Source organism: Rhea pennata, chromosome 21, assembly GCF_028389875.1.
Source record: "Rhea pennata isolate bPtePen1 chromosome 21, bPtePen1.pri, whole genome shotgun sequence".
NCBI classification, from domain to species: domain Eukaryota; kingdom Metazoa; phylum Chordata; class Aves; order Rheiformes; family Rheidae; genus Rhea; species Rhea pennata.
Genome location: NC_084683.1, coordinates 2,035,251 through 2,050,736, shown reverse-complemented (window position 1 = coordinate 2,050,736; position 15,486 = coordinate 2,035,251). Strand labels below are relative to the sequence as shown.

General features: G+C 41.7%; 1 protein-coding gene across 1 annotated transcript; it reads right to left on the bottom strand.

Annotated features, from left to right (window-relative positions):
• Positions 1-3,231: 3,231 nt before the first annotated feature.
• On the bottom strand, positions 3,232-15,227 carry LOC134149687 (transcriptional repressor CTCF-like). Its single transcript, XM_062592910.1, has 10 exons — positions 14,453-15,227; positions 14,057-14,140; positions 13,026-13,159; positions 10,646-10,766; positions 9,702-9,851; positions 7,899-8,059; positions 7,267-7,449; positions 6,703-6,838; positions 4,520-4,687; positions 3,232-3,413 (listed from the first exon to the last, which is right to left on the bottom strand). Exons 1-10 carry the CDS (start codon positions 15,216-15,218, stop codon positions 3,232-3,234), a joined length of 2,085 nt encoding a protein of 694 aa, XP_062448894.1. The 5' UTR covers positions 15,219-15,227.
• Between the last annotated feature and the right edge of the window lie 259 nt (positions 15,228-15,486).

Sequence of the window (15,486 nt, the reverse complement as noted above, 5' to 3'; positions counted from 1 at the left end):
CAGCCCACAATACACGTAGAGTGAATCTGATAATTTAAGAATACTATGCATATCTATTTTGTTAAGTAATGTTGCTTAGAAATCATTTCCTCAGAAAAGCACAATAGGAGTTGAGTCCCTGATAAATGAGCTTCATCTTCCCACATGTGCTGCTGCAGTGGGTTGTGACTAGCAGGGCAAGAACTGCCCAGAAACATGACAGCCTGCCAGTAGATAAAAGACAATTAAAGACAATTTGGAAGCAGTCATTTCTGTACTTTTTAGACAGATCCACCTGGCAGCCTCTCCTCTTCCAGCCTACCAGCAAGCTATTCACACAGCAAGCAATTTCTCCTAGTTCCTCTGAACACTGGGGCAGCTGGCAACACATGCCTTGGGATTTGCTGTCACCTGGGAACAGCACAAACTGCTGCTTATGGGAGCTTGTACAGTAGTGCTGGTGTGGACCAAGGCAGGTCTCTGCTAGAACGCATGTAAGACCTCCTCGGGGCACCATTACAGACCACTACTTAAAACAAAGCAGCATTGCAACATTTTTCATGCTCCCCTTTTCAGTAGTGGGTTAAACCACAGGTTCTAAGAGATCACGGTACTCCTCTTTTCCCATCATATTTGTAACATGAGGAGGGACAGCGCTCACTGCAACCCACCTGGCACACGGTGGTGCTACAGCACAAGTCCTGGACTGTGCACAGACAGGAGGGGACTGAGACAGTCATCTGCAACAGCAGTTGTTACCACACTTTTTATTCCTTCAGTACTGATGCATATTGTAGAAAAGCACAGTGCCTGAAGACAGCTTAGTTCCCTTCCACAAAGCCTCTCTTGCTCTAGGCTCATGCAAATGGTGTTTCCTTCAGAGCAGTGTCTCCATCTGAAGCATCTCTTATGTTTTCTGATGACACAAACTCCTTGTCCAGCTGAGAATCCACCCTCCTCTGCAGCCAGATCTGGCTCATCCTTGCCAGAAAGGCCTTGCATTTTCATCTTCCACCTGCTGAGGCAACCTTCCATCCTGCTCAGGATTTCACAAACTGACTTCTAGACACACTTTTTTTCCCCCTCTCCAAGTTCAAAGGAACCAGAGAACCTAGCCAACCCAACATCTACTGAAAATTATGTCTAGCAACTGCTTTTTTGTGCTTTTAAGGAATTTCTTTCTAAGGAGTACTATTATGTCATTTGCAGTGACTTCCATTCCAAAGTTAGTAACTAACCAGAACTTATACAGTTTGAAGTTATCCAACCGCTTTACTCTATCAGCTCTTTAAGCTACTTTCAGAATTCATTCTAAGTAGAGGAACGTACACTATGGCAAGTCCAAGTTTTATCTTCATTGTATTCTGAGAAATGAGACTAATATTCCCACTGTTTAGATGATGAAGTCACAGACAATGTCAACAAAAGCAACTGCTACTCCCACTCCTTGCTCAAGCAAGAAAACACTTATTTAAACAAGTGAGTGGCTAGTCCAGCACACTTTATGTTATTATCTCATCTGGGCATGTTCCTCCATTCAGGCCCAGCTGAGCAAGCAGCTTAGGTCCATGGCATACAAAAAAAGCTGCTAGAAGACAAGTCAGATTGTACACTAACAGTGTATTGGCTTGGCCACAGTAACCACATTTGATTATGTGCCTACATTCACCTGTGGCTGGCAAAACCAGCACACCATGATTTAAGATGTCGGTACCTTACATTTAGCACAGGTAGAGGAAAAGACCCACCACGAGAGGCACAGACACACTGTAACTTCAGGCCTGAAGCATCCTTCTATAAGGAGGAGAGACTACAGTCTGGAAATCACTGCCAGGACAAACAGTTAATAAATACAAAGAATCAGCCAGTGAGCACACATGGTAATCCATTATTATTTATTAGCTGTACAGCAGTATATTCTCCTTCCCAGCTTTCAAACCCCATTACATATTTTATAACAGTTTTTCCATGTTGGCTTCCTAAAATAATGAAAAATATCACACAGTACAGCTAAGTACAAAAATGCATCAACCTAGGGTCTGATAGCTAAACTGATAGCTCTCTTAAAAGCGATACATAGAAGAAAATTTTGTTTGAAATCAGCAAGACTGAGGCTCTACAAAAAGCTTACATATTTTAACATGTGACAGTTCGTATACAGGCATCATTTGTATTTCACAATATTCCTTTTGTCTCTATTAGAAATCCAAAATTGTGTAATTACTGACCTATTAATATTTCCTGGCCCAGGTTTTGAGGGCTGCAGTGACCCACTTATAAATCACCACTTCTGCCTTAACATAGGATTCATAAACACAAAATACAACTACAAGACAGAGCAAACAAAATGTAGTCGTAAAATTATAACTCAAAAAGAAGGTTAATTATACATGTTTCAAATGCCAGTTGTGTGCTTCAAAACCAGATTTCACGTGTGGGTATCTGTTGATCTTCAAGGAGTAGTCTGGGTATCTTTCTCTACATGATTGGTTATCAACAGCTTTTCCAACATTTACACTCTACAAAAGTCTCTTGTCACTTGGTTTGAAAGGAATTAAAATACCGGGGTTTATTTAAACTGCGTTTTTGCATACCTCCTAATTAATGGAAAAAGATTAAAATGTTAAAAAAAAAAAAAAAAAAGTTATTTACAAGCTTGACCATTACAGAAATGCTTTGCAGAAAGGAAAGCATATTAAGGACAGAAACCAGTTGGAGCATGCCAAAACTACCGTGTGCAGCCGACTCGGAAAACTGGAACTAGTCGGTGGGGAAAAGCAAAAACATTTTAAAAGTCTAGAACCCTCTCAAGTCTGCATTTACAGTTACAAACACTACTGAGAAAAGGAGGCTCAAAGACTCTGCGAACTGGAAGTCCGGAGTGGTTTACCATGTACTCCAGTCAAGGCTCCCACTTTTGTATATTAAAACTTGTTGCATGTAAACACTGTCCTTGGACCAGCTTTACAATGGCAGCTCAGAACAAAACTAATCAAGCATCTCACAGGAAACCCTGAAGGACTCCAAAATATTTCCTAATGTTCCATGATCCTGTAATGCTAACATAAAACAGCAAGTTCTAGTTATATCACATTCTAACATCATTTTAAGTTTTATTTCCCAGTAAGTTTGGTAAAATGGTCTAAAATGATGCATTTCCTAAAGCCAAGAAAAAGGGTAAAAGGAAAAATAGATTTGAGCCGCTTAAACACAGCCCAGGCCAGTTCAGCCAGCCAGTATAGTCGTCTTCCATCACCAGTCCATCATGCTGAGAATCATCTCAGGAGTGAGGTCTCCATTGGGAGCTTCCACTACAGCAGGCTGAGCTTCTTCTTCTTCCTCTACTGGTTCTGCATCAGGTTCTTTCTTTACTTCAACCATAGTATTTTCAATTTCACCAGTGTTCTGGTCTTCAACCTGAATGATTGCTGCAGCTAGAAGGGCAGAAAAGAAAGGGGATGGGGAGGAGGAGGAAAATGACAGATTTTTACTGGTTCCAGGGCTGGCCTGCACCTCCCTCAGATGACTTTTTCAGTAGATACTTAGACTTTTGCCTAGAAAGGAAAGGAGGGGCTCCCAATAAAGACACATTCCCACCTCAGGGCAGAATAATTCAGCCTGCCTCTCATTCATCCAAATATCAAGCCTCTACCTCCCTGGCTCCTCTGTGAAGATGTTTTAGCAGCAAATTTCAGAAGATATATAGGAATATATGAGACAGTATTTAAGCAATTTTTACAGAGTAATCAAGACTATCAATATACGGGTACACCTCAAATCAGCTCCTCTGCACTTAGAGTAAGGCAAAGTTTCAGTCAGATTCAGAGTCCACAGCGACACTAGTGAATGTACTCAATGTAAAATGCTTCTGCAGGCTGTAAGCCTAGGAAGGACACGTGCTGTATTTGGAGCACTGATCAAACAGCCAAGCCAGCAGGCAGCATTCACCCCTGGAAGGAAGAACCGCTTCCTGCACTTTCTAAAATTTTACTTAGACTTTGTATAGCTATTGATTTCTGTGCTTAAGAAGAAACCTCTGTGGAGTTGCAGCTACACAATATTTATGCTATGCTCCAAACTACAGGTCTGAAGCATGTTTGCTTGTAGTACTATTTGCAAAAGTCTACATGCATAAAATACTATGGTGGTTCTTATAACAGTTTCTTTAACAGCAAGTGCAATATGAGCAGACACCCAGCAACTGGGACAAAAAAAAAAAAAAAAAAAAAAAAAAAAAAGGAAAGAAAAAAAAAGAAAGTTTGCACACACACTTATTAACTGGAATGTTATCAAAGAAAAAATACAAATCCTGTCATCTCCTTTTTGCATGATCTGAAACAGGCACGTTCCCTAACAACCAGGAAATGCTTGCAACAAGCATCATGCACAAGGAAGATCATAGCAAGCTAGAGAAAAGTGCAGCTATTTACTTTTTAAATAAGCTCACTTGAGGGCAGGAGTTCTCTGATGAGAGCTGCCAAATCCAAGGAAGATGCAGTTCAAACAAGCATTGTAATGTAAGCTTCAAGTCGTGACTTACGCTGGGATTGTTTTGGTCGGGTGGCAGCTTTGCCTGGTGGTCTTCCTCTTCGTTTCTTACTAGGAGGTGGTGCAGGAGCCTCTTGCTCAACTTCTGGTTCAGCCTCAATTTCTACTGCTGTCTCCTCTTCATCTTCATTATCATCCAAATCTGGTTCAGCACTTTCCTCTAGGAAAAAAAACAAAAACATCCTCGAAGAAGTGCATTAAGCAAGTCTTTAATTTAAAGAGGTTAAACACATTCACCTACAAAGAGCCATTACTTAATCCTCAACTGAAGGGAGCTGGCCCTGGTAACAGAGAAGGCGAATGAGGCCTTTGCTAAGAACCTAGTGGCACAGACTCAGTTGGTTACTCCTACATTAAAGGGAACAAAATGCCATTCAGAAAGGGAAAGAAAACATGATTTCACTTGATGGCAGTGACTTCAATACCTCTATGAAACACTCCAGAAGTCAAGAGTGATCCAACAGTAAGTCTCCCAGCCCTCAAGAAACAACAGCACTGTACTTATCTTTTTCTGTAACGTAGATCAGCAACTGGGGTAGCAGTTCCTGAACACCGCAACTAGTGTTCAGGACCTCAACGTCAAGTTGAAAACAGTAAAGTCACATGGAACTGGGGAGGTCTTAAGCATCATAGATGAACACAGCTTTGCAGACACCTTGCCATGCTTTCTAGGATCATCAACATACCATCTAGGATCATCAATCAGTGACCAAGAGCATCTTCTCCAAGACCTCTCTTTATGAGGTAGAACAGCCTATTTTATGAGGCCCTGTCCACCAACTGATTTACGATAGCACCTCCCCTCCATGCCAGCTAACTGCATTTCTTAGAAACTGATTCCAGTCCAATGGTGCTCATGACAAGTTTTAACTTCTTGCAATTTTTTTGTGGTTTATTGAGCTAATGGCGCAAAGTTTTGTACTTCAGGACATCCCTGAAATTACCAGTTAGCACCATCAATGTGCCCAGAATACTCCATGCAAAACCAAATCAGACAAAAAGCAATAAAAGGTGTCAAGGGGAACAGACTGTCAGAAGGGTAAAATGACTGCCCCAGAATGTCTAAGCATGTCCACTGCACAGAAGAGTAGCTTATCTTCCTCATGAAGAGGTGAGCCATTGCATGAGGCATACTTCCATTTATCTGAGGGGGAAGAATGAACTGTAGCGATTTCATTTTCTTAGAAGCAGCAATAATGGCTCTAATACTTTTCAGTTAAGAGAGACACCCAAAAAGTATCCAAGCTGCACAACTGTTGACCAGGGTGTGATAAAAATGATTACTATCAAGTGAAAAATACCTTCAAAAAGGTGGCCATTGGTCTTTGGGATTCCACAAAGATGAGGCGTCATAACACATACCAGGCCTCAACTTCAAATCTCACAAGTAAATTAAGACAGAAAACAGAAAGCAGCCAAACATACCGGGGTTAAATAGACGCTGCCATCTTATGGGTGCATTTCTGGCTTGAAAAAAGATCAGTTCAATATCCCAGAAAGACTGCAAATACTCTGGATATGATGTGCTTTAATCCCCCTCAGTCAGATTATGCTGAAGGGATTGATTTTATTGCCACAAGATCTCACATTAGCATCTATTTGTTCTGTGCATTACTGCTTTCCAGACATTTCCCCATGTCTGTAAGCACCTACTTCCTTATGTACAAGGAGGTATGCATGTGCTGCGCTATTGTACGCAGTCATTCAAAGACAAATTTCTTTTATTGAATTTTTCAGGTCCTACCTTTTTAGAGCTTCTTCATATTTTCCTCAGATCTCAACTTTTATCAACTAACAGTCTGTCTACTTCAGCAGCTGACAGGCCAAAGCAGGGGACAACATGACTTTAGTACTGGAAAATGTATCAGACTGTACTAACACTCAGAAGAGCATGCAAGACAGACAACTGCAGTCTAGGCAAAGGGTAACAGACACAGCACTTTTTTCCCCAACTACTGAGTCTCGGAAGAGGTCCAGGACAGCCGAATTCGCACCATCCTTCCTAAACACACACAGTCCTCTATGTACATACATACACGATCATTTTTTTCCCCTTATCGAGTACATAAAGGCCTTTCAGGCACCAAACCAAACCTGCAGAACTGGCAAACAGCTAACAAAGAAACAAGGAATCACAGGCCTGTAATGCTAAGAAGGTACTGAGCTGTATCTTACCACTATCAGAGGAATCTTCTTTCTTAGAGTGCATTTTTCTCTTTCTGCCACGTTTGCCCTTCTTTGTCTCTCCTCCATTCTCTCCTTCCCCACCATCTGGGCCAGAACAATTATCAGCATGTCTGGCCATTGTGTTCTGTTCAGAATGGGGGAAAAAAAACAAAACAAAAAAACAACACGCATTGAAATCAAGATCAGATATTCTGGCCCTGTGTTTACACAGACATTTTTGACTGCTTGTCTCTTTTTCCTCTTTGTAATGGAAAAATATTTACCAAATATAGGTAAATTTCACTAACGTCTACTCATAAAGTTGAGTTTTCCTACTGCTCATGATGCTACTGCTAGCACATGCCAGTATCAGTATCAATACCAGAGCCTCCTCTCAGAGAGCAGCAAGTGCCACCTTTTAAAAGATCAGTGTTGTGCCTTGTGCCCCAGCCACCCTTTTCTTTGAGTAACAGGGCTCCTCCTTTCCAAAACCCCCATTCAGCCAAAAAGCACAACTCAAAATGTATTTATACACACACACACACACACACACACACACACAAACACCCTTACCCTGCGAGTGAAAGTTTTACCACACTTGGAACAGACAAATGCAGCAGGGACAAAGTTGGAATCATGGTATCGTTTGAAGTGCTTATCAAAGTGCTGTTTTTGACGGAAGGTTTTATCACAATGGCTACAGGCATAAGGCTTTTCTCCAGTATGGGTCCGTTTATGCGTGATCATGTGCCACTCCTGGTAGGGACAAACCAAAGAGAAAGAATAACTTGAAAACTTTCAGATGCAGACACTGAGAAATTTATTTCTGCAGGCAAGACGAGGTCAAACACTTTAGTCCAAGAAAAACACCCAGGAGAAGATGGTCCTGCCCGAGCGCAACCACACTCTGATTGATGGCATATTCGGTCCTACCTACTTCCATCCTCCAAGCAACTCTAGCTCTTTGTCAACAGATATGCCAAGGTTGTGACTTAACTCCCTTAAAAGACACTCTCCACAGGGGAGCACTTCAGCAGAAAGCAAAAGCCACTGAGCTCTCCCATGCCCTTAAAATAAATAAATAAAAATCAGAGAGCTAACACTGATTTTGAAAGTTGGTCAAACTTAACAGATAAGATTTCTTAGCTTACGTGTTTAGCTCCTGTTCTAATGCTCTTAATGGGGTGTCAGTCCCACCAGCTTACCTGCCTGCATGCATAATCACACTGGTCACACTTGAAGCGCTTCTCATTCTTGTGAGACTTTTGATGCTGTTTGAGGGCATATGGCTCACAAAACACAGCATCACAGTATCGACACTTCTTGCCCTGCTCAGTGTAGGAATGCTGCTTTTGCAAATGGACACCTAGGAATGCAAGAACCAGAGCCTTTAATCACATCATGGCTATCCAAGGGTGAAAGAGCCTGGTATACAATCTCTCAGTGTCTTTCTCTCTGCATACTCTTGAGTTCAGGTGAGAAAAGTAAACTGTTAATCTGAGATTCTATCAAAAAATTAATAGGCTTATAATTAACAGCAATCAGCACAATTTCTTGACAGAACTGTCCAGTCAAAAGCTTAGTAAGGTTTTTTAAAGGATTCTAGATTTGGTTAATATCAGCAATCTGTGCTGATACACTTGCATTTGATAAAGTGTTTGCTGATATACCACATAACTTACATTCAAAATTCACTATCTGCAAAATACAGCAGGATTCTTAGACTGTTAGTGTCTAGACTGTTTCAAAAATCCATCTCAAAAACATAGCAGCCAGATCACTGATGCCCAGGACTGCTTCGGACAATCTGTAAGGATTCTCTCGGAAGACAGAGCAACATAAATTTTTGCTACTGAAGTTCATGCAACAGATGAAGTAAAGTCAAGGTAAAACAAAGCACTGTCCTCAAGACACTTAAGACCACTCTGAATTGCCTGAATACAGTCAGAAGCTAGGTAATACATTGGGAAACAGGATTTTTTGCAGGATTAGAAGTCAAAGTGACAGGACTAGAGGGTAACAGGGGTACCTACAGCTAACCCCTCTCAGAGGTTTTAATCACTTTAAAATCCTCCAAATATGAGCATATTGCACCTGCACAAGGTAGCCTGCTGTAGCTTGAACAATCATTATGAAAAAAAATCTTCACAGCTATTCTGGTTTTTCCTGTTATAGATCAGTACTTGTTTGCTTCGTAGACACTTGGTGTCATCGTCTCAACGTGTCCTTCATTGTAGCACTTTACATCTGTTTGTTATGAAGGAGAACCTACCTTCCCGTTATTTGGTTGATATTTTGCTTATAGACAGAATTATGCCAAATCTCAGCCTTTTCTTCACTGAGAAAGATTATCTTCAATTGCTCTGGGAGTAGTACTATTTTTCACCTTCTTGTATATCATAAAAGAGAGCTTGCCTGCTAGAATCATGGGGAACTGCTCACCAGGTCAACACTCTCCTACTGCAAAGACTCAGAGCTTTTGTGACAACTCAGTCTCTCCTATTCTGTCTGTGGCACACAGCTCCACTTTCTGAAAAATGAAATCGTTTAGGCCAATTCAAGCCTTTCAGCTTGATGAAGACATATCTGGGTGATAATTAATGGCCTCCAATACATAGGAGGTCACGCCAAATGACCTTCCGATTTCTCGGACCTTAAGTCGTACAGTTAAAATATTAGTCTAAGTTCAATAAATGCCTCGCACCTATGGACATGAAAATAACTTGCCTTGGATGCTTGAAAAACATGCTGCATTTTTAAATAATGAAAAGCAATTGAAAGTGCTGTTCCCATAGCATGCAGCAGTTACTGTAAGCTGAAAGGCTAAAAGTATGTATTACCAGCCACACTTCTAAGCCTGTGCTTCATTTTGTGCAGTTACTGGATTTGCTAGGTTAAAGTGGGGGGAAGACAGCTGATAGGTTACATGAACTCGAATTTTGGGAAGGCATGTTTTGTGTAGCCTTCTGCAGTAACTTCGCTAATGGCCACGTTGCCAAGATACATACCCAAGCCCTTCTTTCTTGCTATAACAGTATCACAGTGAGGACAGTGAAATTTGGCCACATTCTCCGTATGTTTCTGTAAAATGTGCACCTTCATGTTACCACTCTGAGTGAAGCGAGCATGGCAGATGTAACACTCATATGGCTTCTCTCCTACAGTAACGGAAGGAAAAAAAGTAGCACAAGCACTTTTATTAACAAGAAATCTAATCAAAAAGCCCTAAAATAAAATAACTCCCCAGAAACCAGCAAACAGCTCAATGATGTTTCTTTCTCTAGAAGTTTTAGTTCCCGTAAATATCTTTCTACAACACAAAGACAAAACAAATTCACTCTTGAGCAAATGAGTTAATTATTAGTCCTTACAATGAGAAACACATTCAAGACCTACATGCAAGATGCTGGAACACTGTGAACATCAAATTTGAGATTTTCTTTTGAATGCTCATACGTACAAGCACAGTTCTGTCATTAAATTTTAGCAGCCTCATCAGTTTAGCACTCCAGCAGTGTTCCATGATAGAAAAAAAGTCCTATTTCTATCACAGAAAAGACTAAGGATCTTCACAAACTGCATCCAGACGCTGTTGCAATTACACTCAAGAATGAAACTAAAAATGGCTATAACCTTCAGTGGGAAGTAAAACATCAATAAAGAAGATATTGTTCATCTTCATACTGAAAAAGGGCCTGTATTCTGTCACCTCACAGTGAAGGCAAAAAATCAGAATCCTCCAGCACATTTCTCAGTACAATTACTAGTGTCAATTTATGAATTTATTAATGTTGATAAACAGTGCATTCTCTTCAGCTACAGACTTCATGATAATTTTACGTTAAACTTGAATACTTCATTTTGCTGACTCCGAGCATGAGCACCATTATGCACTGTCCCAGCACTCAGACACCAGCACACAGACAGCGTGCTAAAAGCAGGACATCAGTACCAGAGTGGGTCCTCATGTGCCTCTTCAGCGTGTAAGTATCCCTGCAGGCATAGCTGCACAAGCTGCACTGGAACGGATAATCTCCAGTGTGAGAGCGAATGTGGCGTTTCAAATTGCTAACCTGAAAGCCAAGAGCAAGACTGGAGTTAGTAAGCATGAATAGGTAAGATTTCCAAAGTAAAAGAAATCAGTAAAAAATTTTGTTACAGTAACGTTTTGTTTCAGTAGCAAGGTTAAAAATAATACAGTCAACCAACCTGTTTCAGTGCCAGTCTTGCACTGCCATGTAACCACTCATACTCCCTTTCCCACTCTGTTCCACCTCCCAGCTTTATTCCCAGTCTTGCTCCTACATTCAAAGCAGCCAGATTTTGTCTCCTGCGCTCACCTTACTGGCATCAACCATCTCAACGTCAGAGGATAAGCTAAAATTTGAAAGCATCCTGGACAGACACAGAGAAAAAGCGTTCCAGGAAAGCATGCACCCAGGAACACTGCAGATGTTCTTCCACAGGGTGCCTCCCGGGATGCCCTCCAGTTACTTTCAGGAAGAAGATAAATCAGTAACTCAATAAAAAAGCCCTAGCTCTGCAATCAAGGTGACTTAATCCCGTTACGCTCCTGCCGTTATCTAGGAGGCGTGAACATAGCTTAAGAATTAGCAGACATGAACGGAAAGCATTTTCTGCTTCAGTAAGAGCAAGCTGCACCAAATGCTGTCTATAAAACCCTGCAACCAGCTCACATAGGACCAACTTGCTTATTCTTTCCTAATTCATGCACTGCAACACAACGCATTCAGCACTTCAAACCTCAGGGCCTGGAATTACAACACCGCAGTCACAGCTCAAAGTTTTGTTTGTTTTTTTTTTAATAAATAAATAAATAAATAGATAAAACTTAAAAGACCCACAAAAACCCCAGCATTCCCCCCCCCCAAAAAAAAACCCCAAAACATAAACACACAAACTGAAACACACACACCCAGAAAACTCAATAAATAAATAAATAAAAGAAGATTAAGCACCCAATTCAACATCTCCACTGTAACCTTCCTCCACTGCACAGATCACTTTTTAAAAATTTTGTTCGTGACCTTGCTCAGATTTCCTATCCCCATCTTGCAATGTAGTTTTTATTACATTTTAAAAGCTGTCCTGCAGCACAAGCAGCAGTGCTGCTTAGGGCACAGGGTAGAACATTCAAGTAAGCTTTATTTCCTCAAGCAAATTAGATAACCTCTTAGAATTAGCAAAGCTGTTTTTCACTAATTTGGGAAAGCGCCATTCATTTTGGCAACAGTCACTTTATCAGCAGATATGTAAGATGCAAAGTGCACATTTTAAAATTGGAGAGCATCTCTAGTCTTAAAGTGCATTCTACTCAGCAGATACCTGCCTCCTTCAACTCCTTTACTCATCTTAAAGGACTGCTCTTTTTAAAAACAATGAAAACTACAGTCTCCAAAGAGGAAATGGAAATGACCTAGGGTTTCGGTGCACAAATATCCTCAAATAGGTTTCCCATCAACTGAGGAAACCCTATCACTTGCGTCCAAAAAACCAGACCTAATTCATTCAGAAAGCAGCTGTGCAGACGACCTCACAGTGCTAGTGGACAACAAGTTGACCATGAGCCACCAATGTGCCCTGATGGCCAGGAAGGCCAATGGTCTCCTGGGGTGCCTTAGGAAGAGTGTTGCCAGCAGGTCGAGGGAGGTGAACCTGCCCCTCCACTCAGCCCTGGTGAGGCCTCCTCTCGAGTACTGTTTCCAGTTCTGGGCTCCCCAGTACAAGAGAGACACGGAGCTACTGGAGAGGCCAGCGTAGGGCTACGAGGATGATCAGAGGGCTGCAGCATCTGCTCTCTGAGGAACGGCTGTGAGAACTGGGCCTGTTTAGCCTGGAGAAGAGAAGCTTGAGGGGGGATCTTATCATTGTGTATGAGTATCAGAAGGGAGGGCATCAAGAGGATGGGGACAAACTCTTCTCAGTTGTCCCACACAACAGCACAAGAGGCAATGGGGCAAAGACTGAACCGCAGGAAGTTCTGCCTGAACGTGAGGAGGAATTTCTTCACTGTGAGAGTGACAGAGCAGTGGAAGAGGTTACCAAGAGACGTTGTGGAGTCTCCTTCTCTGGAGATATTCAAAGCCCTCCTGGATGCAATCCTGTCTAACATGTTCTAGGTGACCCTGCTTGAGCAGGGGGGTTGGACTAGATGATCTCCAGAGGTCCCTTCCAACCTTACTGATTCTGTAATTCATAACCCATTTACTCAGAGGCTTTTCAAAAATGGTCAAGGAGGAAAGTTTGTAACAGATGATGAGTAAGTCTTGAAGCATACAAGCATGTACTTGGCACTGTGACAATTAACATACCGCCACACTAGAATAATCACACATTGAACATTCGAATAGTTTCTCGCGGGTGTGTTTGTAGCGGCGATGCCGAACCAACTCTCCACTGGTCACAAAGGCCATGTCGCAATCCGGGCACTTGTGAGGGCGTGTACCTAATCATTTGCAGGAAAACAGGAAGATGGGGACATTCAGATTTAGTGGCAAAAAAAATATGACACAGCTTCTCCCTCTCCACCCCCCCCCACCACGAATTAGCAATGTTCCTTTTGTTCTGAAAGATTAGATCACAGCAGCAAATGGCATGCAGGCGTCATGGCCTTTTTATAAACAGCCAATGGATGGAAGATACTGCTAGAGAGTGTACATCCCTTCAATGAGGGAAACAAACTCCCTTATTTTCTTATCACTTGGCTATTTGCAAATTTCAAACCATTCAGTTAGATAATGCAGAGGTATGAAAAGAAAGCTAAGAACATGAATTACACTTTTTTGGCAGAAGGGTCAAAAGAACATTGTTTAAATTTGATGACAGTTACGAAATTACTCCTATATTAAGTTTTATAACAGAAACTTAAGTGAGGAACAACGGAAACATGCTTTCATTCCTACATGTTTTACTGGTCCAGTTTATAACCTATTCCCTGTTTTGTTTTTCTCCTCCATCTGCCTTCTGTTTAGCTCCAGCCTCACCTTATTTTTCCATAGGAAGCAATGGCAGCACAAACCTCAGAACGCAGCAAACTGAGGGCCCTAATAACACCCAAGACAAACAGAATATTTTCTACAGCTTTAAGTAACTTCGGATCAATCCCAGAGTTAGTTTTTGTATCTATGTACGAATGAGCTTTGCACCTAACATGGTCAGGTGAAAAATTGCTCTCACAGGGGAAGAAAAAAAAATAATAAAGAAAGAGAGCAGCATTGCATAGTTTCTTCCTTTCCAGTTTGTCCCATAGAGGAAACCTGACAGATTCAGATAGACCCAACCTGCCTATAGAATAAAGACAGAGTAGATTCTATTAGAAGAATGTACACAAAGGTCCGAGTACCTGTGTGAGTGTTGAGGTGCTTCGTCAGTAATGTGACTGTCCAAAAAGCTCCGCCCCCAAAAAAACTAATTATACCACTGGTTCCTGACGTAAAACTTTATGGTACACATTAATCTCCTGAATACGCATTACAGCAAAAAGCAGAACCTTTTCAACTGTAGTGATATGGGAATACTAATACCACAGCATCACACAAGGCAAATGAGCTCCTTCGCAAGCCTATAGACAGAAGAGAGCAGGTTTGCCCAGAAAACAGAGCTGAGAGCTCTTATACAAAACGGTAAGTGACACTGAGCGTGCCTGCTTTACTCCCATTTGCATCTACTCAATCACTTCAACTGTATTGCAAGGTGCAGTCACAACCAGTGCAGTTTAGAAATCCGCTTACAAACCCACCTTTCCTTTTGATTTTTGTTGGTTTAGGTGGCTTCATGTTATCCACTACTTTTTCTGCATTGACCTCAGACAACAAACCCTCCTGTTGCTCCTCTTCAATGTCATACACAGAGACATCCACATCTTTGCCTTCCTCTGTGTAGCGTAGCTTATTCTTTTTGTTTTTCTTTGTTTTTTTGGCTGGTGGCCGATAGTCTGGATCTTTTTGCCAATTAGGATCTTCTTGGGGCTGAAGTTCACCTTGTTCCAGCGTCTCCACCTCACCATTTGCACCCACTTTCACTACCTGGAAGACTTCTGGTAAAGGGAGAGTGTGACAGATCATGGGCTCTCCCTCTTGCAGGCCTCCTTCGGAAACCTCATCTTCATATGCTCCCTGAAGTTCTTCCACAGAAGTGGTGGCAAGTGCTTCAAGTACCAGTACTTCAAGCTCACTAAGATTTATAGGCTGCTCTTCCATATTAACAACCTGAGGTGTTCTGATCTGTGTGTCATCCACTGTAGCCTCCGTTTCCTGAGGCACTGCACCTTCCATTACTTCAGTCTTCATTTGAAGAAGTGTTGGATCCAACTGTTCCATCATAACCATCTGCACACCACTGTTGACATCCTGAATTACTTCACCCCCATCTGCTTGGTTTGGTGGTGTATGACAAGCATCGTCCTCCTGCCCAGCTTCACGGCGTCTTTCATAAGTTTTTCTCTCTTTTCCCTTAATAAAAGTTTCTGAATCTTCCACAACAGCTTCAAATGCCTCACCTTCCATTTCACCTTCTTGCTGTTAAACAAATAAACCAAAAAAAAAAAAGCAGAAGAGAGACTATTGCACATCATCTGATGTAATAATGTGCCATAATAATGGCACACACCCCACAGAGGGACAAGTGGCCTAACCGAAAACCATCAGCTCAACAGCAACAGCATTCTGCAGCCAGTTTTAAGAAAACAAATCCAAAACTGTAAGCATTAGTCTCTGCTAGCGTATTGTCGCTGTAAATCAAGGTGATCACAGAATCCTGCCTGGAGTGAAACAG